At 37.6% G+C, this 27,039-nt stretch overlaps 1 protein-coding gene across 12 annotated transcripts in view; it reads right to left on the minus strand.

The window, feature by feature from the left end:
* Positions 1 to 27,039, minus strand: part of MTUS1 (microtubule associated scaffold protein 1) — a 166,168-nt gene that overhangs the window by 41,782 nt on the left and 97,347 nt on the right. For 6 of the 12 annotated variants that reach the window (XM_078069689.1, XM_078069695.1, XM_078069694.1 and 3 more), the window contains 2 exons: positions 26,279 to 26,317; positions 6,167 to 6,295 (listed from right to left, as the gene is read on the minus strand). In XM_078069689.1, coding sequence (XP_077925815.1) covers positions 6,167 to 6,295; positions 26,279 to 26,317 — 168 coding nt within the window. Of the gene's footprint in view, positions 1 to 6,166; positions 6,296 to 10,746; positions 11,596 to 26,278; positions 26,318 to 27,039 lie in introns of those variants that run through there. The other 6 variants (XM_078069697.1, XM_078069696.1, XM_078069693.1 and 3 more) reach the window with 3 other exon arrangements.

A 27,039-nucleotide genomic window follows, 5' to 3' on the forward strand; every position in this document is an offset into this window, starting at 1 on the left:
CTGCTCCATATACTGTGCTCCCTAAGGACAAAATTGTGCCACATGGTAGCTGATGACCTAGTTTGAGCATCTTCCCCCCCTCCTCACTCCTGGCCAAACTGAAGATCAGAAATGACGCAAAAATCTCCAATGATGCTCAAAGCCAAAATGCTCATAAAAAGGGTACTTCATAATACTAAAAAATAGTTTCCCTTAAGTCCTACAGGAACCATGATTTGTAGGAAATTAAAATATGAACCAAATTTGCCCATGTCCCCTTTTTTAACATGTTACCATTCTGGCAATGCAGCTGTATTTAAAAATATAATTTATTATACCCATTAACAGGACATGTGATTTCAAAGAATCAACTTAGTCAGAAACCCTTAAAATTGCATATTACCTTCTACATAGATTTGGATATCTGTCAACAAGATAATTACCAATATCATGTCTGATCCAATCGTCCTGGGACTTACTCTAATGAAATTGAAACCTCCATCAGGAAAACAAAAGTCATGAATCAAAGACATGTGCTTACTTGAAAACAATTGGATAACACTGTTTGTTATCTTTGTTCCTTCTACTCCAAAACCTCAATTTAATAAAATTTCAAACTAGTCTAATAAACTTATTTATCATCATCTTGAAGAAAGTAGTTGGGTAAAGAGGAACAGGCCCCCTTTTCAGGTTCTAGTCACTCAGGCATATAGATCCCCAAGTCAAGACAAAAAGGTTTTTGAGAAAAACTTAACCATTAAGACGTGGACCAACCTATTACCTGCTGAAGACACATCTATCTTAAGGCCAAACAAGCCTTTCCAAATGGTAAAGTCAAGTAAGAGACAAGACCTGCAGGAATAGTTTGCCTTGGCTTCCACGAAATGCAAAACTATACACTGCATTTAATAACTAACCTTGCCTAGTTTTTTTGTATACCTATTGACCTTGTCATTTGGTCACTAAGTATTTTTCGAAATCTCCCATGATAACTTTGCTGGGTGGTGGTAGGACCTGTCCTGGTGTCCTGTGGGGGAGAGGGGAGGCATGTAGAGGAAGGCGGTGGTGGACAGGCATGCATGAAGACCGCCGGCATCTTGGCTGAATCGTGGTTCCCTAGTATTCATCTCTTCCTGTTCAGTTCTCACAGAATCCACCTATCTGCACTGAAAACTAGTATGTGTGAGGTAATAAAATGTAGGTAATGAACTAATGGGCTGGTGAGGGCCCTCTCCATCTCTGCCAGTGCTCTGGACAGACAACCGATTCTATTCTTTCTTCCTTGACCTGACCCAGCACTCCTAAAACCCTTAAAAGGGACACCTATCTCTACATAAGTTCTTTCAGTTCATTTCCTAGGCATTGGATGATGGGCGCTTACCCTGAGATATCCCACGGAAGCAAAGCATTAAATGGAAACTACTGGGAAATACATGTTCTAATAAGAGGGAGGATCCAGTTATAACCAATCACCCAAATGACTACTGTTCATTCAGTAAATGTCAATTGGATGTGCTTCTAACAAACTGGTCCCTGCTCTTAAGGAACTTGCATGCATCAGTGAGAGAGATGCCATCAGCAATGGCAATATGATTTGATCATTAGCTGACAGAATTGCGTGGAGAGTGTGGTGAGAGTCCAGATGGAGAAACACCTAGATCTGGGGCAGTCAGCAAAGGGTTCAGGAGGCCGAGTTTGCATGGGCATTTGCACATCTGGCAGACAGATAAGGAGTAAAGGCCAGCAGAGGCGCCGGGGTATGGACGCCCTGTGTACTCCCAGAGTTAAAGCACAACAAGGTGGCTGAAGCACAGTCAGGGTGACATAAGGTTTTATCATGGAGGTGGCAGAGGGCGACACTGAACAGGGGTCTGGGGGCACCGTGAAAGAGAGGAGAGGTGCACGGGCAGGTCAGGAGGGAGGCCCAGAGAAGCCATGGGTCTGTGGCAGTGAGAACAGGCAGGAAACAGTGTTTATGAGGCAGAACAGGGGTCCTGACCAGTTCGATCAAGGGGAGCCTGGGAGGAGTCATGAGTTTCCAGCTAGGAAATAACACAAGAGGAGTAGATGAGCATGTGGGGATGAGAGCGAGGGCGGAGAGAGGGAGAGTCTGGCGTGGGACACAGTGAGGAAGGCGTTACGACACTGACACTCTGCTCTTTAGGCTCCAAAAAGGATCCCTTCTAGACTCACCTGCTCCATAATACTCTCCAAATTTAATCATCCACCGTGTCATTTTCCTGAGGAGCAATCAGCTCTTTATCTGCTACTGTCCTGAATACTGCCCCTAATGCAAATGTATGAACACATACTTCCTACTTGTATCAACGGACTAGTAAATCCCTGGTAATCTGTATCATCTCACCAAGATGTTTTTTTAAGTTGTCATTCATGTCATCAATTTATTACCTTAAATTTATTTAAACCTTTATAGTGTTCCTTTATTTGTTTACTCTGAAAGAATTAATAGTAATCACAATTTAGAAGCCACATACAATTTTTTCTATTCTAGGTAGGTATGGCATTTATTTACATGGAACAATTCAAGCTCACGAAAATGATATTAAGACTTTTAAAATTACCCAAGTTAATTCTCTTTGGGGTGGAGGGTAAGACTTTAAGACACCTAAGCATTTAAAATTTTACAATACTATATTTTGTCATTACTATATATAGTCAGAATTTGTTGCAACAGTTTGTATTACATGTAAAAGGGTTTTTCTTTTTAAAATTTTAAAAGCAGATTACAGAACAGAAGGTATATTCATATTAAAAACTCCCATCTCAGAATAATTATGCTTACGCAATTTTTCCTCAAAAAAAAAAAAAAAAATTCCAAACTTGACCTATAACCATTTTCCATGTAGCTGGCAGGAAATACGCAGATCTTTCATGTTCTTAAAATGGACTACTAACTACAAAGGAAACAAATTCATTACATCCAGGAATACTTTTAAGAAGATATTACCTCCCTCGATTTATTGGTTCTCTAAAAAATCTAGAAGTTCACCTTAATGTTAAGTTTATGAATTTCAGGACTAAAAGAGCATAAAAATGGAACAGAGCAAAAAATTTGCAAGTACTACAATTTTAGGCCTGTAACACTAATAGTTCCAAAGATACTGAATGTAAATATTTTAACTGTAATCATCTAACATCAAAATTTCATCAGAAACAGTGGAATTTCATCAAAATTTCATCCAAAAATAGAGGAAAAATCTGAATTTTTATTTCAACCTAAATAGGAAACAAGTATCTCTTGTTATACTCACTGTAGATGAGCAAACTGGATAGGACTTTTCACAGAGCACAAGGAAAGGAATAAAATATATATCACCCACCAAGTTCCCACCAATGTGAATGAGATGCTGTTTCTCAAGACAGCAGTCATTGGTACTGGCTTTTCCCCCTTTATTATTATTATTATTATTATTATTTTTTAAAGATTCTATTTATTTGCGAGAGAGAGAATGAGAGACAGAGAGCATGAGAGGGAGGAGGGTCAGAGGGAGAAGCAGACTCCCTGCTGAGCAGGGAGCCCGATGTGGGACTCAATCCCGGGACTCCAGGACCATGACCCGAGCCGAAGGCAGTCGCTCAACCAACTGAGCCACCCAGGCGCCCCCCCCTTTATTATTAAACAAATTACCGAAAATATTAAATTCTAGCCTTCATGTGGACTTGTTTTTTGTTTTTGTCTTAATGATCATTTTGACTTACCCAAATGAATAGGCAGCTAAAAACCTGCTTGACATCCCAGAGCCCGCTTACACCAAGCAGTTCTTTTGATTTCAGTAATTTTGACATACACCCACAAGGTGTCCTTTTTAATTTAACACACAGAAGAATGCAGCACCGAGAACAACATTTTTGTCACCACTAGGAACAGATTCCAAAACAAGACCAAAAAGTCTACGAAGCCCTTCGCTTTGCAGTTCCTACCTCAAGCGCATTTGCTAGCTTGGAATTTTTGAACGCTATCCCCTCTCTTTTACATCTCGAGCTAGCCAGCTCACGTGAGGTCACCGTTGTGCCGTGAGGCCATCCCCTGTGGGTCAGTGCTCACTCACAGCCACAGATAATGTCCCTAACCCCTGCATCTGGGTTGCTGCAATCCTATGTTGAAAAAACAGGAGACCCAGGGAAACAGCATGACCGAATCCAGGCACATGCAGGCATAAGACCTAAATGTGGGGGGAAAAAGGTGCCCAACTGTGACAAAGTGGGTCAAAAATGTGTATTACAGACCACAGACTATCTTCCAGTTGAAATGAAAAACAGCTAATTAAAACAACCAACATTAGAAATTTTTATGACACAAACAATAAAAAAGAGAAGGTAATTCGATCAAAATACTAACCAGTTAAAGAAAAAAAATTGAAGAGACAGGTGCCTCAAACTCGGGTCACCAGAGAACAAAGGGAAAAAGGCAAGTCTCTCACCCAAAAGAAAGCTCTATTGGTCTTAATTTTCCCAAGAGCTAGATAATTGCTATTTATAAAAAGGATTCTCACATGCTAAAATAACTCAACATATCACCTAAGATGAACACAGAAAAATGATGCTCAATGTCGGAAAGATTTAAAGCCACATCGACATCTTTTTACCTAATAAATAATGTGCATATACTGTTAATGAACCATTTTTAGCTCTAAAACATGTTTTAGAGCTAAGACAAAGTATTATAATCTGTACTATTTATAGGGTGATTCTCTATTAACCAGAACTCTCTCAGAATATTTCAATTGTTCTAATTATGTATTTACTAAATTTTCTTGCCATATTCCTCTAGTTGCTCCTGGTGAAAGACACTGCAATTTTCCTATCCTGAATCCAACTCCAAACTGTAATGTATGATGTACTTTCCATGTTTGGGAGAAAATAGATTCCTACATTAAAACACAACTTAGTGTAGTAAAACTTCAGCTATGTGAAACATGTGAGTTACATCTAACTTTTAAAAAACTTAACAAAACATGGGACACTTGGGTGAAGCGTCTGCCTTCGGCTCGGGTCCTAATCCCAGGGTCCTAGGATCGAGTCCTGCATCGGGCTCCTTGCTCAGCAGGGAGCCCGCTTCTCCCTCTCCCTGCCACTCCCCGTGCTTGTGTGCTCTCTCTCTCTCTGACAAATAAATAAATAAAATCCTTAAAAAAAAAAAACTTATCAAAACATTACCTATTATGAATGAAAGTTGGTTTAACACAACACTGCCTTCTTAAGTAGACTGCTCTAACTACAAAATGGCCCTTTTTAGTGTCATAGCAAAGCTGTGGCTCGAAGACCGCCACAGCGACCGGAGCTTAGTATCGATCTATGACAAATGTTTTTAGCCTAACGCCATTCACAACATCAGTTCTCAGTAAGTGCTTATCAGTGTGGCAAAAGGCCAGCAAGATCTTCAAGCCTGCTTTCAAGGAAGCCGAAAGAAGAATGTGGATTCACAGTACAGGACCAAGGGAGTGGTGGAAGGCTATGTCTCTCATCTGTTATTCTTGAATTTGGTCCCTTTGATGTCTTTTGTAATCTACAAATGATTGAATCTTTTAACTTTTTACACACAAGTTCTAATACATCTGTTTTTTTATGGAAGCCTTCTAAAATGGCCTCATTGACTTCTGAATTTCGTAGTGTGAGAAACAAAAGAGAAATTCAAGTTTATTTAGCGTCACCTTGGCAATACTTACCACAAATGTACGAATAAAAATATTAACCTTTAACACATTTTAAATATATAAAAGCCATATGTCGAGTTGAGACATTCTTTCTCAATGTATTATCACTGAAAATTACTTCATTTAACATCAAAATCAAATACTTATCTATATGTCCAAAGTGACTTCAAAGTGTTTAATTGAAATAATTACAAGATAGGTAATCATTACCAAAACCCATCCACGTTATGAAAGAGAAAAAAAAAAAAAATAACAAAGTCTGTTGCAAGGTCAGGCTTGTTAAATGATATACTCCCCTTACTTTTAAGCAGCTAATATCAGCTTTTGAGAACTAAGGGTTTGACCCTCGCTGGGTCAGATACCATCAAAAGGCTCTAACCTGTCTTGTACCTGCATGCTCTTGAGAATGGAGAAGTCACTCACTTCCAGAGCCTCGCGCGCAGGTAGCCAGTCATGTGACTGCAAGTTAGCCAATGAGACGTAAGCTTTGTGATTTGGCACCACCCACCCACCCCTTTCTCTTCTTTCTTTTTTTTTTCTTTCCTGCCTGGAGCAGCAATCGTGAGACCGCGAGGCAACAGGAGGAGGGAGCCAAGAAAATAGAGATGTTGATCCTGACGTTGCTGAGCCACTGAACAACACTGTAGGTGAAACAAACAAGTTAGGTGAAACAAATAAGTTACTTCTTAGTTAAGCTGTCTCAAACTGCAGCTAAAAGCAATTCTTTACAGCCTCAAAAATGAATACCAAACATAATTTGGGGAGTTTCATTCTAATTAAACAAATTTATTCGTATTCTGCCCCGTTCTTACTGAACGGTCTAAATGACTCTCTTTAGTGTGGCTTTAAGTAAATATCTTGTTCCATTAATAATACTTCCGCCCCTCCTCTGGAGCCAAGGTGGCTCGGTCGGTGAGCGCTCAGGTCATGATCTCAAGACCTCAGGGTCTTGAGATTGAGCCTGATTCTGCTCTGCGCTCAGTGGGGAGTCTGCTTGACATTCTCTCTCCCTCACCCTCTGCCCCCACCACTGTCTCTCTAAAAATAACAATCCTTCTGCCCCTCCTCAGTATATATGTACTACACCCCTCCCCTTTGCTATAATTGCTTTCATTTATTTCTTTACAGAGGGAGAGAGGGGGAGAGACAGAATCTTAAGCAGGTTCCACATCCAGCATGAAAGATGACTCAGGGATGGATCTCACCACCCTGAAACCTTAGCAGAAATCAAGAGCTAGAAGCTTAACCTACTGAGCCACCCAGGCGCCCCATAATAACTTTTAATCTCACTAGCTCAGCAAAAAGAAATCCAAGTGCAGTGAACTGCCTTCACTTCAATCAAAAAATATATTAACTCTTTGAGGTTCAAAATGGTACTTTTCATAATAAATACAGGTATCTCCAGCTTGAAAGAGAAACTGAATTCTAATAAAACTGGTGGTAAGGAATATTTCAACTAAGAAGATTCTTTTCCTTCCATGACTCGTTATAAAATGAGAACCCATACGCAGAGGCAAAATTCTGAAATAGAGCTGCCTATTTTGGCAAGAGAGACTATTGCCAGCATTTTGGCAAGCCACTGAAATCACTTCTGGACTTCTTAGAAGATTAGCAGTTCCCTGACGTGGAGATCTTCATCTGTGCTTGACATCCTGCAACATCACTCAGAATGCTGACAAATTCACTTTTCCTTGTCTTCCCCTATTTACAGAGGCCACGACCTCCTGGATTCGACAACACATTCTGGGAAGGGGTGCCACCCAAGAACAACGTACTGGAGCACACAGTGTCCCCTTATATAGGGGTTCAATAAAGGGGCCCTGGTCCGCCTGGGTCCCTGTGATCACCCTCCTTCTTGCTAGCACCTCTCTGTCTACATTCTATGCTCAGACATATTAAAATTCTTTAGTTTCCTTGAAGGAGCCATCCTCTTCCTAGCTCGAGGCTTTCCCATGCTGTATGCTCGCCTTGAGCACTTTCTGTGTCTTGGCTAACTCCACATATCCTGAGATTCCAGCTTAACCGGCACTTCTTCTGGAAGACCTCGATAAAGTTAGCTTTACCTGCTAGGAGCTGCCTATTGTCTAGTCCATGTCCTACTGTAATCACTTGACGTTCTGTTTAATTATGGGCTGTGTGCAGGCAGGAGCCATGTGTGACTTAGTCCTGGTTATATTTTAGCATCTAGCATTGAACCTGGCACACAGTCCGTGTCTAATAGGTATTCACTTATGAAATGAATGAATAAATCCTGCAATGTAAAAGACTGGAAAAAGGTGCAAGTGGGCACCCGGCTGGCTCAGTCAGTAGAGAATGCAACTTCTGATCTCAGGGTCTTGAGTTCAAGCCCCATGCTGGTCATAGAGCTTACTTTAAACAAATTTTTTTTTTTTTAAGTTTTTATTTAAGTTATCTCTACACCCAACATGGGAATCGAACTCACAACCCTGAGATCAGAAGTCACATGCACTAGATATGGATTCCAAGAGCCTGGGGTTGTAGCCTTAGTTCTGCTAGTAACCAAGCTAGTAACACACAGAGCTACAAAATAAAGGAATCAGGTGAGATGACTTCTGAGGTCCCCTTAACCTCAAATGCTATGAATTTTTCTGGCTATAGATTAAAAACCCTGGATGTATGACACCTGAAAATTCATCTTATCTAAACTCATTCTCCCTTTATCGCCCAAATTCAGTTAATACTCATGACACCATGTTTTTCCTTTATCCTGCCCTATAACATCAGTCACAGTTGAATCACTGTTCTTCCTCATTTATCCACGACTAATTGGTTTTAAGAACCTAAGACTCTACCCTTTTAAATCTCTATTTGTTTTTACACTGAGCCACTACTCTAGCTCTAGAATCCCACGCTGCCACTCTGGCAACCAAGGCCAACAGCACTCACTTTATTAAGAATACAAACACGAGTTACAGCTCATAGCCCATAAGATTACATGCAGGGACTTCAGTATCCATTTCACTGAGAAATGTCTCAGACCTTGAAATTACATAATACGGGATAAGCTCACAAAAGATTCTTACTGGGGATAAGTAGAATTATAGTCTTTACATAATTTTTAAATGCTTCCTACACAGGGGGAAAAAAAAAAACCACCTCTTTTTTCATCATTATTATTCACCAGATCTAACAGAATTACAGCAGAAGTCGCAGCCAGGAAAATCTAGAAGCCAAGAGTTCTAAACAGAGGGGCCAGGTTTTAATCCCATTTCTGCCCCTTTGTGCCCTTGAGCACATTAATTCACTTCTCTGGGCCTCTGACTTCCTGGTGTCAAAGAAGGTAAACTAGATCACTTCTAGGTGCACACAGGCTCCAAAAATTTCACTACAGCCAAACAAATGTTGCAAAGTGTTTTTACAGAAATTCCAAAAACAAAAGGTACCTAAAATAGCAACTATTAGTCAAAGTCTGATAATAAAAGTCTTTTGTCTTTTGCTTAAGCTGCCTTGGAAATTTATCTGCTTCACGAAAATACAATAAACGACCTAAAATGTTCACCAGAAGAAGATCGGTTAAATAGATCACGGCCCCCATGACTATTAAAAAGCAGAGGTAGATAAACATGTGTTAACATGAAAATCTAAGATATATTAACTTTAAAAAGCAAGCTATAGAAGAGTATATATAATATACCATTCCTTTATAACCAAAGAGTCTATAAACATCTACACAGGCTTACATAGGATGAGCAAGTTACTGGAAGGCTTTGCAAGCACCGGGGAGAGTGGTGGCCTCAGGGCAGGGGGCCTGGGCAAGACACAGGCTCACTTGGAATTGTAGAACCTCTGTACAGTTTGACTTTCTCTTTTACTTGGAGCACAGATTTTTTTTTTTTTTTTTAAAGTTAAAAGCTATCTGGAGCTATTTTAGATCATACAGGTTATTGCAAATACAAGACACCCTTTTATTTCTTCACCTTTTTTTTTAAGGTAGAAAAAATGACAGAGGCATTTAGGCCTGGAGAGAGAGGGCCACTGTTCTGGCTTCTAACACCTCATTTACCTTCAGCTGCCAGCTCAGGCCGAGGGAAAGGTTGGCAGACTTCAGTGACAGGTCAAGGGGAGTTATGAAACATGAGAAGGTCCTGGAAAAAATGAGAGATATCCCACGAGGGAAGGGAGATGCCTCTGGGAAAACTAAAAACAGTCAGCTGAAAGAAAAAAAAATCACTAGGGACAGAGATGGAAAACAAGACACATCAGGGCTGACATGAATAAGAAACAAGAAAAAAAATCTATTTACATACTCAAACAGTCCTATTACAGTCAACACTAACCAGCCAGAATCAAATATAATAACACACCTGTTTTTACAGCATAAAACCAACATCATTTACCATAACTGCAATTATTATCTGGAACAAAAGGGAACAATGTGAGGCAATTAATTGAATCCCCTAAAAGTGAGCATGCAGGTCTACAGATGCCTAAAATATTCACTGCATTTACTTCCATCTTAGGCACAGAGAATACAAAGGCAGTCTTTTGTGACTGCAAACATTTTCACTAGGAAGCTGGGAAAACTTAAGTTTTGTTTGGTTTTGTGGCTCACTTTTTACCTCTCCACAACTGCCAGGATGTTTAATTTTGGAAATATTTAGAACTTAGAAATCGTTCAGCATGTTAAGCTAAGCTATCATAATCTCACTGAGAAAGTACATAATGAAAAACTATAGAACCCCTCTCATTTCATCTCCTCCTTGAAGGAGGAGAGCAATGTTAATTTACACACGTCCTATTTCCAAAATCATCTGAAGTAAAATGTAATTTAACAGGTGTTGATTTTCACAGATCTTGTTCGTGTCAGAAAAGAGCTAGGGAGCACCAAGGCAAAAATTCTGCTCTCTATAAACAAAACAAACACACATCTGCTTAAACAGAATCAAAGTTATCAGACGCTCGTGTATTGAAATGTTAAGAGCAAAATGCCTAGTTCTCCAAAGAAAGCCTTGTTCTCTCAGAGCTTTCTTTCCTCAAGTATGTATCTCCTTAGAAAATTTCCGATAAGCAGCTGCAAGTTAATCAAGATGTCCCCCATGCACCACTCAACAGAGATGTATGCAAGACAAACCTGTATGGAAAATGACAGTGCTTTTCCTAAACCCTGAAGGAAGTCGGAGGTTTCGAAGCAATCCTTTGGCAGTCAGTCGTACGTGAATGGTGGATAAGGAGAATTTGGGAGACAACAACATGTCTTCAGAGCAGGTGAAAAGATTTCACAGAAGAAACAGCTTCCAGGGACTATCACATACTGTCTTTGTAAACTCAGTACTCTTCAAAGCCAAGAAATAACAGCGGGAGAAAACATGCCTACATAGCAAATGTCATTCCACTGCACATACACAAAAGGGAAAGAAAAAAAAAAACCCAGAGCTATCCAAATGTTCCTGGCTTCCGTTTTCACTTCCAGATGTTGCCAAAACAATACCCTTCCTCTGACTAAAATCTCCTGTAAGCAGATCCAGCAGTAAGCAGCCTCTGAATTACATCACACTGTACATGCTTAGGGGTTGTTATGGTTTTCATCAGAGATGGTAAAGGGGAGGAGAAAGTGGGTGGTCTTAGGAGCTTTATATAACAACCAATAAGGTCACGAATTCTCTCACTACTTGAAAGATTGCTAAGGGAAATTAACTACTTTGAGCACTGAATGCTTATTTAGGAATTAGGAGAAAATTAAGATTTCTTTTCAGTCATCTATATTCTGATTTTTAAAATTTTAATTATATTCACACTGATGACACTGGGCATTTTTTTCAAATATTTTGCATGTAAATCTATATATAAACCCAATACTTCGGATACACTTTTTTTTTTTTTAAATGGCTTCAAGGGGCACCTGGGTGGCTCAGTTGTTAAGTGTCTGCCTTCGGCTCAGGTCATGATCCCGGGGTCCTGGGATCGAGCCCCACATCGGGCTCCCTGCTCAGCGGGAAGCCTGCTTCTCCCTCTCCCACTCCCCCTGCTTGTGTTCCCTCTCTCGCTGTGTCTCTCTTTGTCAAATAAACAAATAAAATCCTTAAAAAAAATAAAAATAAAAAAAATAAAATGGCTTCAAGTAATAGATGTTCCCAGGTATGGTTTTTAATAAAACTTCTATTAGTGACAGATTGATAAAAGGTTCAACTTTAATAGTCATGTTCTGAGGACCTCACTAATCAACAAAAAAGGTTAACACAATTTCTCTACCAGATGTAATATAATAGTTCCAGAGGAATAAAATTAATCAGGCCACATTTTCAAGAAGACACTTAACTGTTTTATCAATTGCATTTACGGAAAATCAGGTGGCCTCTCATAGTAATGTTTTGAGACTAGGAACAAGCTAGGATCTGTTTTATTGGGATCTGTTAAATGTTTATCTTGGTAGTTGTAAGAGTACATTAAAATATGATGGCAAAAACTAAAGGAAGATGAAGGTGTGGATGTAAGAAAAGTACCCCACAACATGCTTACTTAAGCAAAGGTAATATTAATAATCAGGAATAACCCAATAACCCTTTTTCCATTAAAAAAAGAAAACGTGCAAAAAAGGATCTATGTTTGTTTCCAAGATTTCCTCAGAAAACAGGACTTAGAAATAAATGTAGAAAATGTTAGCTGTAAATAACCTTAAGTATTAAATGCTATTAAGAAGTACAGGGGGCAGCAATGGTTTCAGAAAGTCTACAGAACATTTAGGGTGTGAAGAGGGAAGAAGATGGGCAGGAAAGGACATTCTGAATAATTCCTTCTCCCTCTTCCTCAACTCTGGAGCCTATCATCTTAGAAGCTGTCAATAAGAGACACAAACCCAAGTATCTATCAAGGGTTAGCTGTGGGAAAGATACAACTTGTTGATACACACAGGATGGATCTTGAAAACACACCGCACCCATGGCAACAGAACCACAAATAACCAAGGAATTAAAGAAAACTACACTGAGATGTTGCCTTTTCACTTTATCAGTTTATTGTTAAACAATCACCCTTTTTCCAGATTCTGCATGAGTATGTCATAACCACCTCTCCTCCTGCCACTCTCTCCCCCAAAAAAAACTTGTAACTAAAATATCAATCAGCATTACAATCCTAAATAGAATCAAATTAAATATTGGTGTTAAAAACAGACCCGATACCACCCCATTTCAGATGTCATGCAGTTTTTTGTTCGTTTTTTTTTTTTTTTTTTTTGGCTTGTGAAGTAACAGCAAACTCTAGGCTATCCTGGTTCAAAGGGAAATCTTTTAGCCTAGACTACCCAAAAGAAGAAATTAGCAATGTGCCACCCACTCATCACATTCATTCAAGTTTTTACTTTATACTAAGCTATACCACCTATAACAGAAGTAAACGTCGCTAATGGTCCTTTTAAACAGCAGAACAAGGAACTGTAAGAATAAAAAGTAGCAGTGCTAGTCGGCAAGTCAGAAGTCAGAGAGTAGTCCTTGCTTGTGCAGTCAGGTACACGTACTTACGCGTGCGCGCACGCACACAAACGAAAGGTGTACTAGATAAGACTTAACAGCTCCCGCCGGGTTGTCACTTCTTTCCCAACACAGTCTGCCCCCTGGTGGCAAGCTAGCACAAGTGAGCGTTTTCATGAATAGTAACAGCCAACTCTTAGAACCCGCGTGCGTGGTACTCCCCTAAACACTTTATATAGAGTCGCTCTTCTAAATAACTGAATGAGTGGTTAGTAGGGAGTTACAACTATTTTTATAGCATATATACTTTGGGGAGGGGTGGACAGGGAAGCACGGATTTAAAAATTGGCTCAAATAGGTTCCTTTGATTACCTATTTGGTCAGTAATCACTTGTGTACTAGCTGTTGTCTCTGAAGTTACACCAAGTAGAGGAGAAGTCCCTGAAGTGCCCATCTTTGTTATTATACAAAGTCCTAATTGAAGAGAATATCTAAAGATCACCAAGGACAGTAAAGAAAAATTTAAGGAACTTTTGTTACCTAAAAAAAATGTTATTAGAGGTATAAAAATTAGGAATAAGAGGAGTTTTTATGAGGGGCAGCAAAGCTTGTGTTATGATGTCAAGTGGAAAAACAAAACCATGATTTAGAATTGTATGGACAGGGGCACCTGGGTGGCTCAGTCAGTTAAGCATCTGCCTTCGGCTCAGGTCATGATCCCAGGGTCCTTAATCAGCGATGGGGAGTCAGCTTCTTCCTCTGCCCCTTCCCCCCTCCTCATGTGTGTGCGCATGCTCTAATTTTTAAAAAAATAAAATTGTATGTATAGTAGGATCCCAATTTTAAAGAACAAGAAAAAATACTGAAGTATTAAAAAAAAAATGTCAGCAACGCTGAGTTGGAGTAGGCAGGATTTTCAATTTCTTTGCCATAGGTTTCTCTATTTTCCCCCTTTTTAAAATAAAGATCACATAGTCCAAAAAATTCGACTTTTAAGTAAGTTGAAGTGACAGAATCGCTTTATAAAAAGGGTACAGAATTAAGCAGAGTTTCTATTAATGACACACATAAAAAAACAATAAAAATTGTGGAGAGTCTTTAGTAAGGCTTAATATACAAACAAAGAAAAAGATGTGATATGGATGATGTAAGTGTTTAGCAGGTCAATATGTTATAGTATCCTAGTATATTCCAGAGAACCACAGATTCCACTGAGGCCTGTGTAGAACTGTGTGTGTGTGTGTGTGTGTGTGTGTGTGTGTGTGCACGCATGGGTGCTTAATCAGACTCAATTTAGAACACAGTGATGTTATCATTCTAGATAGGATTCAAGCATATGCTGTGCAGGGCTGCTTATAGGCCTGATGTATTTACTACTAATGATCATGAAGAATCTGCAGAAGATTAATATTTAAACCAGGGATTCAGGCATCTCTGTCCAATCTTCCCTAGAACTCCTACACCAGGTGTATCCATCTTAATGTCTATCTCCTACTGTCCCTAACACAACATGACTGCCACATTTTCTTCATTTTTATGCCTCATAATCGTTACTCTTATGTTCAAATCTCTGTTCGAATCGTAGGAAGTTCAACTCAGGGTCCAATTTTTCCATAATGTCCCCTTCCTTAGTAGGAAGAAGAATGCCTATATTGTGACTATTTTAAAATTCACATAAAACAATTATAAAAAATTTTAGCCTCCACCTACCCATAAAGATTATAAGTTCTCCAAGATCAGTGACATTGCCTTTTATTTCTTTGGTCTCCAAAAAGTGAAAGATGTTTTGTTTTACTCATGTAAAATGTTTTTAAAAACAAAAACCCATCTTCACTGCAGAATATTTCTTAAAAAGTTAAATCACCTATATATCATAATGCTCTGTAACCAATTTTTAAACTTAATGCAAGATTAATAAACTTAGTAAACTTAAAAACTTCTCACTTATCTTCCCAAGGCATTAGCTAACCCTCTATAGTGCTTTTTAATGGCTTTAAAATTGTCAATGAAATGTCAGTGAACATAACTTAAACAAGTGGTTGAACTTAAACAGGTGCTGTTTAAATCATTCAGTTTGTTTCCAATTTTCCTTCTTTCTAAATAATTCTGAAAGTCAAAAAATAAAAAAAAAAATCAGTATTTTCCCTTTAAACAATTCTGATAAATGGAATTCCTGGGTAGAAGACTTTTGTTCTATGTCCCCATAGTGCCTCCAGAAAGGCTGTTATAATTTATATACCCTCAGTAATATGTATGTGGTACCTGTTCCTCACTCATTCACCAATACCAGGTATTACTCTTAAAAACATACAAGCACTGAGAGCACATTATTTTAATTGGCCACTTGTAAACTTTTTCAGGTCTCCTAGCCCTTCATACTTTTTCTTTTGTGTCTGTCCATCTACATTTCTATTGCAGGGTCATCTTTACTTGCTGGTTTGAAAAAGTCCTATCTGGAATAAATGCGTTACATATCTTGTCCCAGTTTGTTGTTTGCTATTAATACTATTTACAATTTTTGAGACATAACTGATGGAGAACATATTAGTTTCAGGTGTACAACATGATTCAATACTTGTATAGATTGAAAAATAATCACCACGATAAATCTACTTATGGTTAACATCCATCACATTTACAAAGTTTTTGACAAAAGGGAAGTCTAAAACTTTTGTTGTCATAATTATTAATCTTTTCTTTTGTACTAATGTTCCTAGAAAAAGGCCTTTTCTATCTAAGTCTATATTCTTAGCGCTCTTATCACTCTACTTTTTGTTTAAAGGTTCCATCAATATGGAATACTTTTGCATGTAGTGTGTGAAGTAGGAACCTAGCTTCTGCTGAAAAGATAGCCTTTGTCCCAACAAGATTTGCTAAATAATCTACACTTTTCCCTGATGTGAAACCCTAAATTTATCACATATCAAAACAAAATCTGCTTTTTCAGTATGATAAAAGTTATAATCATAAACCAACACTGAAATACAGGCTCATCCCTTTTTTCACCAGGGGAAATGCTGGCTACACCAGGATTACGTCATCAGAGCAGGCTTGCAACTCTCAACTGCTTCCCAACACTTGGAAATGGCAGGGGGGCGGGGGTACTAAAAGCAACCCTATCCTCTTGTGCTGTATTTAATAAATGGGTATGCAAGGAGCAGTGCATTTTCTAGTTCCAAGGCAGACACCATGGCTCCTGAGTCTGATGATCTCGTGTAAAACAGTCAGGGGGCTGGATAAATACATCTCTCATGCTTTGGTATCCCAAACAGCTTTAATGTGCAGTAGAACCAAGGTAATTATAGTATGTGGTATGTGTGACATCTTCCTTATAAACAGTAAACCAAGTTTTATTTAGAATCACTGTTGGCCAAAATCTTTTAGCATCAGATTCTTTAAATAAATTACAGCAGCTAGACCCCATGAGGATGGTTCTTGACTTTAAGTGGCTTTTCCTGCTTGCTTTAAGGATTTAAAGTAATTCAACATCCTGCAAAAGAACTCAGAATAAGCCACTAGAATCCTAAGAACAATGGGAAAGGATTCTCATCATCACCATCCCTAGTAGGAGAAGTGGCTACCATTTGAAAGCTTTTTATACAACAATTCTATGAAGTCAAATTTACTCCTATCCTGGGAATTATTCCTAGAACATTCCCATATTCCCAAATGAGAAATTTGAGACTTGGAGAGGCTTAGCAACCAGCCTAAGGTCAGGACACAAGCAGAATGTGGCAAGACTAAGATTCAAACCAATATTCAACACCTCAAAAGTTTATTCTCTTTCTACTCCTCTTTATTGTCTTATGAAATAATGGAAGTGTCTTTGAAGTAACTGATGAAAAGTTAAGCTAGAACAGGGACATATACTTTTCAACTATTACATTAGCCACAATTTAAAAATAATTCCCAACTGTCGACCAGAGTATGATGAAGCCAACATTGTTGCAATCATGGTATAAAAGGGATATGGGGCTTTTGGAAAACAATTCACTTATTTGAGTGAAATGACTACAAATACATAGGTTTTGATTTCCTTAAACTACTTTCAAGAATCTATCCCAAGAAATTTCCCCCAACTTTCCCAAGTGAGAATTGCCCAATCATAGAATCATTTATGTATATGTGATAGAGGTACCTCAAATATTTAAGAGGAATAGTTAAAAGTTTCTGCATATGCTAAATGTCAATAGAAGTGATTACTCATGTTAAGCAACAAAATAGGACAGACAGTTATCTGAATTTATTTAAAATCACAAAATTAAAAAAAAACTAAGGGGTGATATATAAGCTAAACTTTTTAGAATTTAGCAAACTGCTACAATTAAGTGACCATTTTACTACAGCAAAAGAATACGAAGAGATGGTCAGATTAATCTTCACCACTATTTGTGCTTAAAAAACAACTATCTCAAAGCCAAAGTACAATTATTTAAAATTTAATGCTTAGAGGAACGTATCTGTATGTGGAACAATGTCTTCTGTACCATCTAAAAGACGGTTTGCAAGCAGAATATGAAGAAAGTCAAGGTGCTTTGCAGTCATAGAATATTACAGCAGGGAGAAACCTTAGTGGTCAATCATTTCAATTACACAGGAAACTATTATCAGAGAGGTTACATGATCCACCCCAAGTCACTGGCTATTTCGACACAAGTTAACATCAAAGCTATTTCTCTAAAAGCCAACACACTGACTTTTCCTCAGTGGGCTCATCATAATACTAGGTTAGTCTTAAATAGGTAACCATCAACTAGGAAAATAAATGGAAAAGTCATGTTTATGATTTTTGAAAAAATGCATATTCATGCCACATAATCGAAATTAAACTGCAATGAAGACCCTTTAAAATACATCTTCTCCACTGCAATTATTACAACATTGATTATTAAGGGTTAACTGGAGACAGGAAGTCTCTGTCATATACCTCATTTCTGCTCCATAGATAAAGGCTTTGCCAAAGAAAACCACAACATGATTCATAATTTCCACTTCTTTTCTCATTTAATCAGGAGTTAATTTGTCAATCTGATAACCATACTTGTCAAGGGTTACTGATAATGTCAAAGGTCAATGATATGCTTTGGAAATAAGGCATGATGTCAGTCCAACATTATGAAAAGGAAAAATGTCTAATGCTAATAGTTTATTGTAGAAAAGGGATAATATACTGGGATTATTTACAATGCCTATCAGAAAAAAATATCCTATATAACAGTTTACATGATTATAGACTTGAGACATGAATGAAGAATGCCTTTCCATGTTTCACATTTAATTGAGATTAAGACAGGCATATTAGATTTATTTAACCAGCACTTTTATTGTGACCAATATCAACAGCACCTTCCAAAGCATAGAAAAGTTGCATACAAATACTCACCAAAAGAACTGTAAAACTTGTATTTTGAAAATTACAAAAATTATTGAAGGAAACTGAAGCTCTAACTAAAAAGGAAGCCCTTCCATATTCATGGCTCAAAATACCTGATATTGTAAAAATGGCAATACACCACAAATTCATCCACAGATTCAATGCAATCTCTACCAAAATCCCAGCTGATTTCTTTGCAGAAATGGACACTGACCCAAAAGTTCATATAGAAATTTAAAGAACCCAGAATAGGCCTAAGAATCTTGAAAAAGAACAAGTTAGAAAATTCACACTTCCTGATGTCAAAGCTTATTATATACCACACTAAGCAACAGTGTGGTATTAGCAAAGAGAGACACATAGATCCATGGAATAGATTTGAGAGTCCAGAAATAAATTCTTACATTTATAGGCAACTATTTTTAACAAAGGTGTCAAGACATTTCAACGATGGAAAGATCAGTGTTTTCTTTTTTCTTTTTTTTTTTTAAATCTTTATTTTATTTATTTATTTTTCATTTATTAGAGAGCGAGAGAGAAACAGCATGAGAGGAGCGAGGGTCAGAGGGAGAAGCAGGCTCCCCGCTGAGGCGGGAGCCTGATGTGGGACTCGATCCCAGGACTCTGGGATCATGACCTGAGCTGAAGGCAGTCGCTTAACCAACTGAGCCACCTAGGCGCCCAAGATTAGTGTTTTCAACAAATGGTGCTGGGACAACTGGATATCTACATGTAAAAGAATGAAGCTGGACCCTCTATTTCATTTACAAAAATTAACTTAAAATGGATCACAGGCCTAAGTCTAAGAGCTTAAAGTATAAAAATCTTATAAGAAAATATAGGCATAAATCTTTATGACCTTGCATCAATCAATGGCTTCTTCCACAGAACATCAGAATCAGAGAGAGGATCAAGGTGGCCAAGTAGGAGAATCCTGAGCTTACCTCCTCCCCCAGACACATCAAGCCTTCAACTACATATACGACAACTCTCTGAGAATGCCCTCAAGACTAGCAGAACAGCTCGTCCACAGACAAAGCTATAAAAGAAAAGCAACATCAAGAAGGACAGGAGGGGTAGAGACACAGTTTCTACGGGACCCATACCTCCAGCACAACAATACACAAGAAGGAGGGCTATCACAGCACCAGAGATCCTCCCTGAGGAGCAAGGGGTTCAAGCCCCACATTGGGCACCTCCACCCTGAGGGCCTGGCACCCGGAAACGAGTCCCTCATTGAATATCAATGAGGCTGAACTCTGGGAGAACTGGAGGGCTACAGAAAACCAAGACTCCATTCTCAAAAGGCCTGTGCACAAACTTACTTGCTCTGAGACATAGCAAAGCAGCAGTTTGAAAAGCACCTGGGCCACACATGAATGAGATTTGCTGACTAATTTTAGGGTATGTGCTGAAGGAGCAGGGATCTGCAGGAACTTCTCCATGACAGAAGTGCTAGCTGGTGCCATTTCTTGCCCTCCTGTCTAGCTGGCCTAACACTGGTGGGTACCAGTTCTAACACTCTCCATCTATACTACCAGCACCACTTGCCCTACCCCACACTCCTCTGTGGATGTACCATATTCAACACACCCATAACAGAAGACAAAGTGTCTCCAGCCCTACCTCACCCAGCAGGAGAACCCTGATGGGACCAGTCTCGCCCCACGATCCAAGAAGCTTTTACATGCAACACCAGCAGGCAGCCTCAGACAGAATGATGCCCTGCTAAAGCAGCTCCTGCCAGGAATTGGAGGGGGACCAGCCCTACCCACTGGTTTGTCCACAAGAGTAGTGATCAAATGAAAGAGGAATGAACACAAAGCCCAAAAAAGGAGACACTATGGAATGCCTGATTCTGATGACCAGGGGGGACTGTGCTTCCGGGCCCCACAGGACACTTTCTACATAAAGCCAATCCTTCAAGACCAGGAGACATAACTGATCTACCTAATACACAGAAACGAACAGAGATAGTCAGGCAAAACAAGGAGACAGGAATATCTTTCAGACAAAGGAACAACAGAACCTCAGAAAAAGAACTAAATGAAACAAAGATAAGCCATCTATCTGACAGATCAAAATAATGTTCATAAATGCATCTAACAGAAGAGAAGTATGGAGGAACAGAGGGAGAACTTCAACAAGGAGATAGCTAACTTAAAAAAAAAACAACTGTAGCTCAGAATACAATAACTGAAATGAAAAACACACTAGAGAGAATCAACAGCAGATTATAGAATGCAGAAAAACAGATTAGTGATCTGGAAGACAGAAGAGTGGAAATGATCCAAGCTCAACAGCAAAAAGAAAAAAACATTTTTTAAATGAGGATGGTTTAAGAAACCTATATGATAATATCAAGCATACTAACATTTGTATTCTGGGGTCCCAGAAGGAGAAATGACAGAGAAAGGGACAGAAAACTTATTTGAAGATATAATGGCTCAAAACTTTTCTAACCTGAGGAAGGAAGCAGACATCCAGGTCCAGCAAGCACAGAGAGCCCCAAACAAGCTGAACCCCAAGAGGTTGACAAGAAAACACATTAATAATTAAATGTAAAAAATGAAAGATAAGGAGGGGCACCTGGCTGGCTTAGTGGGTAAAGCATGCAACTCTCGATCTCGGAGGTGAGAGTTCAAGTCCCATGTTGGCTGTAGAGATTACTTAAAAATAAAATCTTTTAAAAAATGAAAGATAAGGAGAGAATCTTAAAAGCAGCAAGAGAAAAGCAATTAGTTACATACAAGGGAACCACCATTAGACTATCAGCTGACTTTGCAGCAGAAACCTCAGGTCAGAAGTAAGTGGCATGCTATATTCAAAGTCCAAAAAGAAAAAAATTCTACAACCAGAAGACTCTCCCCAGCCAGATTATCATTCAGAATTGAAGAAGAGATAAAAAGTTTCCCAGACAAACAAACGTCAAAGGAGTTCATCACCATGAAGTTGGCCTTACAAGAAATATTAGAGACCTCTTTTTAAGAAGAAAAGGTCATGGGGTACCTGACTCAGTCAGTTAAGTGTCCGACTCTTGATTTTGGCTCAGGTCATGATCTTGGGTTGTGGGATTGGCCCTGTGTCAGGCTCTGCACTCTGCTTGAGATTCTCTCTCTTCTTCTCCCTCTGCCCCTCCCCCTGCTCACACATGCTCGCTCTCTAAAATAAATAAATCTTAAGGAAAAAAAAAAAGAAAAGGTCATAACCAGAAGAAAATAATGAAAGAAAAAAAACTCTCACTGGTAAAAGCACACATATGGTAAAGATAGTGGGTCAATCACTTATAAAAATAGTATAAAGATTAAAAGACAAAGGCAATAAAATCAATTGTATCCACAATAATTATATCAGGTATACCAAAATAAAAAGATGTAAAATATGACATCAAGTACATCAAACACTGAGAGAGAGGGAGTAGAAATATAGTGCTTAAAATGTTCAAACTTAAGTAACCACCAACTTAATATAAATTGCTATATATATAGGGTGTTATATATAAATCTCATGATAACCACAAACCAAAGACCTATAAGAGATAAGCAAAAAATACAGAGAAAGAAATCCAAACAGAACACTAAAGAATAACATCAAAACACAAGGGAAGAGAGCAAGAGAAGGAGAAGGCAACAAAAAAGAACTACAAAAACAACAAAATGGCAATAAATACATACATCTCAATGATTACTCTAAATGTAAATGGATTAAATGCTCCAATCAAAGACATAGGCTAGTTGAATGGATGAAAAAAACAAGACCCATCTATATGTTGCCTACAAAAGACTCCCTTCAGACCTAAGGACACACATACTAAAAGTGAAGGATAAAAAAAAATATACCATGCAAATAGAAACAAAAAGAAAACTGGGATAGCAATACTCATATCAGACAAAGTAGACTTTACAATAAAGACTAACAAAGAAGGGAATTACATAACAAAGGGATCAATCCAACAAAAACAATTTAAAAATTATAAACATCAATGCACCCAACATAGGAGCACCTAAATAGACAAAGCCAATATTAACACACATAAAGGGAGAAATTGACAATAGTATAATAAGATCAGGGGACTTTAACACTCCACTTACATAAGAAGGTATCATTCAGACAAAAATCAATAAGGAAACAGTAGCCTTAAAATTACAGGCCAACATCCCTGGTGAACATCGATGCAAAAATCCTCAACAGTATGTTAGAAAACCAAATTCAACAATACATCAAAATGATCATACACCATGATCAAGTGAGATTTATTCCAGATGTGCAATGGTGGATCAACATCCACAAATCAATCAACATGATACACCACCTTAACAAAATGAAGGATAAATATCTAATGATTATCTCAATAGATGCAGAAAAAGCACCTGACAAAATTTAACATCGATTTATGATAAAAACTCTCAAGAAAATGGTTATACAGGGAATACACCTCAGCATAATAAAGGCCATATATAACAAACTCACAGCTCACATCATACTCAACAGTAAAAAGCTGAAAGTTTTCCTCTAAGAGCAGGACTAAGACAAGGATGCCCACGGTCATCACCTTTATTCAAAACATTACCAGGAGTCAACCCAAAATGGTTTAAAGACCTAAATGTAAGACCTGAAACAATAAAATTAAAAGAAAACATAGTCTTATCAATTTTTTGAATCTGTCTCCTCAGCAAAGGGAAATAAAAGAAAAAATAAATAATTAGAATTGTATCAAACTAAAAAGCTTTGCACAGCAAAGGAGACCATTAAAAAATGAAAAGGCAACACACTGAATTGGAGAAGATATTTGCAAATGATATACCCAATAACGAGTTAATATCCAAAATATATGAAGAACTTACACAACTCAACACCAAAAATGAAACAAAACCAAGAGTCCTATTAAAAAATGGGCAGAGGAACTGAATAGACATTTTTCCAAAGACATATAATAGATGGATAACAGATACATGGAAAGATGTTCAACATAACTAATCATCAGGGAAATGCAAGTCATAACCTCTATGAGATATTACCCTATACCCATCAGAATGGCTCTTACTGAAAAGGCAAGAAATAGCAAGTATGGGTGAGGATGTGAGGAAAAGAAAACCTTCATACACCATTGGTGGGAATGTTCACTGGTGCAGCCACTATGGAAAACAGTATGGTGGTTCCTCAACAAATAAAAAATAGAAATAGCATACAATCTAGCAATTCCACTTTTGGATATTTATCTGAAGAACATGAAAACACTAATTTGAATAGATATATGCACCCCTATGTTCAGTGCAGCATTATTTGCAATATCCAAGTGGAAGTAACCTACGTGTCCATCGAAAAATGAATGGATAAAGAGTATGTGGTATAGATGCATGATGGAATATTACTTAGCCATAAAAAAGAATGAGATTTTGCCATTTGCAATAACACAGATGGACCTAGAGGGTATTACCCTAAGTGAAACAAGTCAGACAGGTAAAGACAAACACCATATGATTTCACTTACATGTGGAATCTAAAAAACAAAAGAAATGAACAAATAGACTCAGAAATTCAGCTGGCCCTTGAGAAATCCAGGAGTTAGGAGTGCTGACACTCCCCCTCAGTTGAAAATCTGTATACAAATTTTGACTCCCCTAAAACTTAACTATTAGATTACTGTTGACTGGAAAGCTTACTGATAACATAAACAGTGTAGTAACACACATTTTGTAGGCTATATGTATTATATACTATATTCTTACAATGAAGTAAGCTAGAGAAAAAACGTTAGTAAGAAAATCATAAGGAAAGAAAACACATTTAGAGTACTGTACTGTATTTATTGAAAAAAGTCCATGCATAAGTGGACCCACGCAGTTCAGACCCATGTTGTTCAGGGGTCAACTGTACAAGAACAAAGTGGTGGTTGCCAGAGGAAAAGGTGGTGGGGGAATGGGCAAATAGATTAAAAGGTATAAACTTCCAGTTATAAAATAAATACATCACAGGCATGTTAAGTACAGCATTGGGAATATAGTCAATAATATTTTAATACTTTTGTGTGGTGATAGACTTATTGTGATCATTTTGCTATGTATATAAATGTTCACTGTATCCTATACCTGAAATACTGTATGTCAACTATACTTCAATTAAAACAACAACAACAAAGGCTTAAGTGACAAAAGAAAGAAATCAATTAACTGGACCTCACCAAAATTGGAAATACTAGTGCTTCAAATGGCCCTATTAAGAAAGTGAAAAGAGTGGAAGAAAATATTTGCAAATCATCTTTCTGATAAGGATCTGGTTATTCAGGTTATATATAAAGAACTCCCACAATGCCAACAATACAAATAATTTTTAAATGGGCAAAAGATTTGAATAAATGTTTCCCCAAAGGAGACCTACAAATGGCCAATAAACACATGAAAAGATGCTCAACACTATTAGCCATCAGGGAAATGCAAATCAAAACCACAGTGAGATACCACCTCATCCCTATTAAAATGGCTATAAGAAAGAAAGATAAAATCAAGTGTTGGCAAGAATGTGAAGGAACTAGACCCCTCATACACTGTGGTGGAAATGTAAAATGGTGCAGTCACTTCGGAAAACATTCTGGAAGTTTCTCAGTTAAATAGAGTTCATCTAGCTTCCTATTAAAGGTCATCTGATTTTCTAACATAAAATCACTCTACAGCATATTAGCTAGATCTCTTTTTCTCCTAAATACCAGGATGTACTAGAAATTTAAAACAAAAGAAAATAAAAATCTCAATGTGTATAGAATAGTTTTTGTGTTTTTTTTAAATTAGAAAAGATTTAGTAAAAATATATTCAAACTCAGGTTATTGGGAACCTTTAGAATTTAAATCACTCTGGATGGTTGAGTCTTCCTTAGTTTTAAGAACTTACAAAAGGTTAACAATTACGATATAATTCCCTCACACATCCCTGTTTGATTAAGCTGAGAAACTGGACATAGCTTGGAAACATCAAGGATATTAGTTATTACCTTTATTAATATATCCACCCTACTTTCTTTAATTACTTCCTAAATACAGGGCCTCACAAACTTATACCTCCTGCTTAGCTTCCTGAAGAGAAGGCCCTTGTTCATCTCTGGCTCACTATTGTACCCTTAGCACCGAACACGGTCACAAGAATGATAAACTGTAGTCAATGTGCTATAAGTCCTTTCTCCCTTTTAAATTGCTGGTCTAATCTTCAATGCATTTAGAAGCCACATAACTGTCTTATAAATGAGTATTAAGTGAGACAATGCAGTAATATATGGGGGCTGGTTAGCTACAGATCAAATACAGGAACTGTAGTGAATACATTTCATGAATCTTTATGGCTTCTCAAGAGACAAAACTTTTAAATTCCCAGTTGTGCTACAAATGGGTGAAGCTGTTTTAAAAACCGATGCAAGTTTGTTCAGAAGTGTAAAAAAGAACAGAAAAATGTTAATCTGAACCGTTAAAAGGTGTTAAAACCTGATGCTGAGGTTTAGCAATGGAAGACTATACAATTTTAAAAGAGCATTTATTGTAGAAAAAAGCATATTCTCCATTTTAGATCACATTTAAAAAGATCATTTTAAAAAACTAAAATTATCTGTTATTAATAAAATGTCCTTTTGTGTCTGATCGCTTGTTAATCATGCTGACCAAGTTTTAGCCTATGCTGGTCCAAGCCATAAGCAGCTAAGTTTGTGCCACAACTGAAATTCTGTTTTAAGCCAAATAGTGAAAAAAATCACTGTAAATATATTTAAATACTTGCAATGATAACATGACTTTACAGAAAGATTCTTTTTTTCTCCCTCCATATTTAAAGTTGTCACTTACCCACATTAAAAGCTGTAAGTAGATTTTTTCTTGAGGGGCCTAAAAAACAAAAGAAATATTTGTAAATTACACATTTTGAGTGAAATAGCACACAAAAATTAGCCATTTAAAAATATTTTCAAAAACAATCCATTATCTAAATTTTAGGTTCCAGATGAGAAATACCACTGAAATACAATTAACTTTATCAAGTATATTCTAGGTATAAAATGATATTCCAAATAACATCAGGATGAGTGTTTAAGGGTGATATGAATTCATTGCCACAAATTAAATAGGATAGGAAAACTAGAGTATTTTTTCAGTCAAGAACAGCCGGAGTGCAAATGTTAACAGTACTGAATTTACACCCATATTACACAGTTGATGTCATTCCACAGCTGACAAAGCAAAATAGGCAGGGTATTTATGAAAGACAGTCCCTAGTGTGTGATTTCTAAATTGCCAGGCATTAAATCCAATTCACTTGCTATTCAGCTAGGATGGAAAGAATACTGAAGCTGCTTCTCCAAACTGACACAATATGAAACACAACCAGGGGATCCTTTTGCAATGTGTATGTATATCAAATCACCAAACATACTACAATTTTATTTGTCAATTATACATTAATAAATCTGACCAAAAATACAAGTAGTGGTAATACGTACAGAGCTACAAAGATAAGTCACTAGAAGAAAACAAGGAGCGCTTCTACTTGACCAGAGATGGTCATTTCTAGAGCATCATCATCTGCAGATTACTAGTTAGAACAGCTGCCA

This window comes from Halichoerus grypus, chromosome 3 (genome assembly GCF_964656455.1).
Source record: "Halichoerus grypus chromosome 3, mHalGry1.hap1.1, whole genome shotgun sequence".
Classification (NCBI taxonomy): Eukaryota; Metazoa; Chordata; class Mammalia; order Carnivora; family Phocidae; genus Halichoerus; species Halichoerus grypus.